This window comes from Nicotiana sylvestris, chromosome 12 (assembly GCF_000393655.2).
Source record: "Nicotiana sylvestris chromosome 12, ASM39365v2, whole genome shotgun sequence".
Classification (NCBI taxonomy): Eukaryota; Viridiplantae; Streptophyta; class Magnoliopsida; order Solanales; family Solanaceae; genus Nicotiana; species Nicotiana sylvestris.
The window spans coordinates 88,527,528-88,530,142 of record NC_091068.1 but is presented as its reverse complement, the minus strand read 5'-3'; the positions used below and the strand labels follow the sequence as shown (position 1 = coordinate 88,530,142).

The following is a 2,615-nucleotide window of genomic DNA, read 5'->3' as shown; positions in this document are numbered from 1 at the left end:
GTCCATACACACTCTCGACCTGGTCATCGTTCTTGTAGGAATCAACTCATTCTTGTCATCGGTGACCACCATCATGCCCCCCCTTCTTTGGGACACATTGAACCGGAGAAGTTCACGAACTCTCGGAGATGGGGGAGACAACACCGGCATCCAATCATTTGATAATCTCCTTTTTGACAACCTCTTGCATGGCCTCATTGAGTCTTCTTTGTTGTTCAATAGATGGATTGGCACCTTCCTCCAAGTTAATTTTGTGTATGCAAAATGCGGGGCTTATCCCCCGAATATCCGCCAAGGTCCACCAAATAGCCTTCTTCCTCTTTTGTAGCACTACCAATGTAGAATCTACCAGCACATTAGTCAAAAAAAGGAAAGAATAACTGGTAAAGTAGAAGATGAGCCAAGAAATTCATACTGAAGATGTGGAGGCAATGGCTTCAACTCCAAGGTAGGAGGCTCTTCAATTGAAGGTTTTGTAGGAGGAGTTGTCCTATTTTCAGGATCCAAGGATAATTTTTGGGGTTCATAGGTGTACGACCCCATTCCTTGCAAAGAGTTAACACATTCCATGAAGCCATCCATCTCATCATTATTAAAGCTGAGCAAGACGGCCTCCAACATGTCACCAACATTTATCATAGCAATTGTTTCATCCACAATCATATCGGTCACGTAGTCCAAAAAAGAGCACACCTCATCGCTATTGGGTTGCCTCATGGACTTACACATGGAAAATCACATTTTCATCACCGACCCGAAAAGTAAGTTCTCCATCTTCAACATCACAAAGAGCCTTTCCCGTAGCAAGGAAAGGTCTCCCAAGAATAATCGACACCTCATAATCAACCTCACAATCTAGAATGACAAAATCCACCGGAAGAATGAATTTATCAACACTAACCAAAACTTCCTCAATCAGTCCTAAGGGTCTCTTCAAAGTGCGATTGACCATTTGCAATCTCATAGAGGTAGGCCTTGCTTGCCCAATTCCAATTTTCTTGAAAATCAAATAAGGCATCAAATTTATACTTGCCCCAAGATCACAAAGAGCTTTAGCAAATTCGGCTCTTCCAATTGTACAAGGAATCATGAAAGCACCGTAATCCTCCAACTTGGGAGGCATTCAATGCATAATTGCACTCACTTGATGAGTACCTTTTATAGTTTCAAAATTCATCGACCGCTTCTTTGTCATAATATCCTTCATGAACTTTGCATAACCGGGCATTTTCTCCAAGGCTTCAACTAATGGCACATTAATTGAGAGACTCTTCATCTTTTGGATAAACTTCTTGAATTGGTTTTCACTATTTTTCTTTGCAAGTCTTTGAGGGTATGGAGGTGGAGGCTTGGTCATTGGTGACTTAACCTTTTGCACTACCGGTTCCAGCATGTCAATAATGTAATTCCTAGATGGGTCACCTCCTCTTGAGTCTCTACCACACTATCATCAATATTAATCCGAACCTCATTATTAGATTTCTCAACATTGTTCGGGATCTTCTCTTCTTGCACCACTTGCTCTTCATCCACAAGTTGCCTTTGGCTTGAGGTAGGTGCATTCCCACCTTTTTCACTTCCTTTAGTAACGGCCATGGCATGACCCATGTTGTTACCACCATTTGGGTTCACCACCATGTCACTTGGTAGTGATCCCTTAGGACAATTATTTAGAGCTTGGGAGATTTTCCCCATTTGAACATCTAAGTTGCAGATTGAGGTATTGTGTGAGGAAAGTTGGGCATTGGAATCAACATTCTTCTCCATCATTTTCATGAACATATTCTCAATACTCCCCATTTTATTATTGGAAGAACTTGGACCATGGGAAGGACAAGGAGGCGGGTTGCTTTGTTGATGATACATCAGGGGCCTTTGAAAACCCGACCCCTGGTTGCCTTGATTATTGTTCTAATTTCCTTGATTATTACCGCTCTAATTCCTTGATGGTTGTTGTTATGACAATTCCCTTGATTATTGACACCACTCCAATCACCTTGGTTATTTTCACCACTCCAATTACCTTGATTGTTTTGAGGTCGCCATTATTTTTTATTCGGGCCTTGGAAGTTGTTTCCTTGCCCTTGAAAGTTGTTCACATATTGCATCTCCTCCTTTTGTTCATTGTAAGATTAATCTTGATCAAACCCACTATCCTCTTGCACACAATTCTCCAATCGATTTTACACTTGCGAACCCTTGGTCTTTCATTTGTTCACCATCATGTTCAGTCTCTCCATGGCATTGACTTACCTAGGACTATGCACTTGTTGAATGTGAGCCTTTGCTAACTGATTCATGGTGGCGGTCAATTCGCCAATGGCTTGCCCATGGTCATGCAACTATTTGTGGAGGTGAATCACATTCGGATCACCTTGTGGAACATTAGCCCAGGATTTCCATGCCGATGATATATCTGCCATTTCATCCAAAATCTCACAAGCCTCCGCATAAGGTGTTGTCATATCGTCATTGGGATGTTCTTTTGCAATTGTTCTATACCGCTCCCATATCTCGTGTAGCGGTACATTGGGCTCTTGCTTGAATGTTAAAATCTCATATCTAAGAGTAGCCGTATGCCCGGGTGAAAAAGAACATAGCAATAAATTTCTCCG

The 2,615-nt window shown here is 41.8% G+C and overlaps 1 protein-coding gene across 1 annotated transcript; it reads right to left on the bottom strand.

The window, feature by feature from the left end:
- Positions 1-721: 721 nt before the first annotated feature.
- Positions 722-1,123, bottom strand: LOC138883335 (uncharacterized). The gene has a single exon (XM_070164017.1). It carries the CDS (start codon positions 1,121-1,123, stop codon positions 722-724), a length of 402 nt encoding a protein of 133 aa, XP_070020118.1.
- Between the last annotated feature and the right edge of the window lie 1,492 nt (positions 1,124-2,615).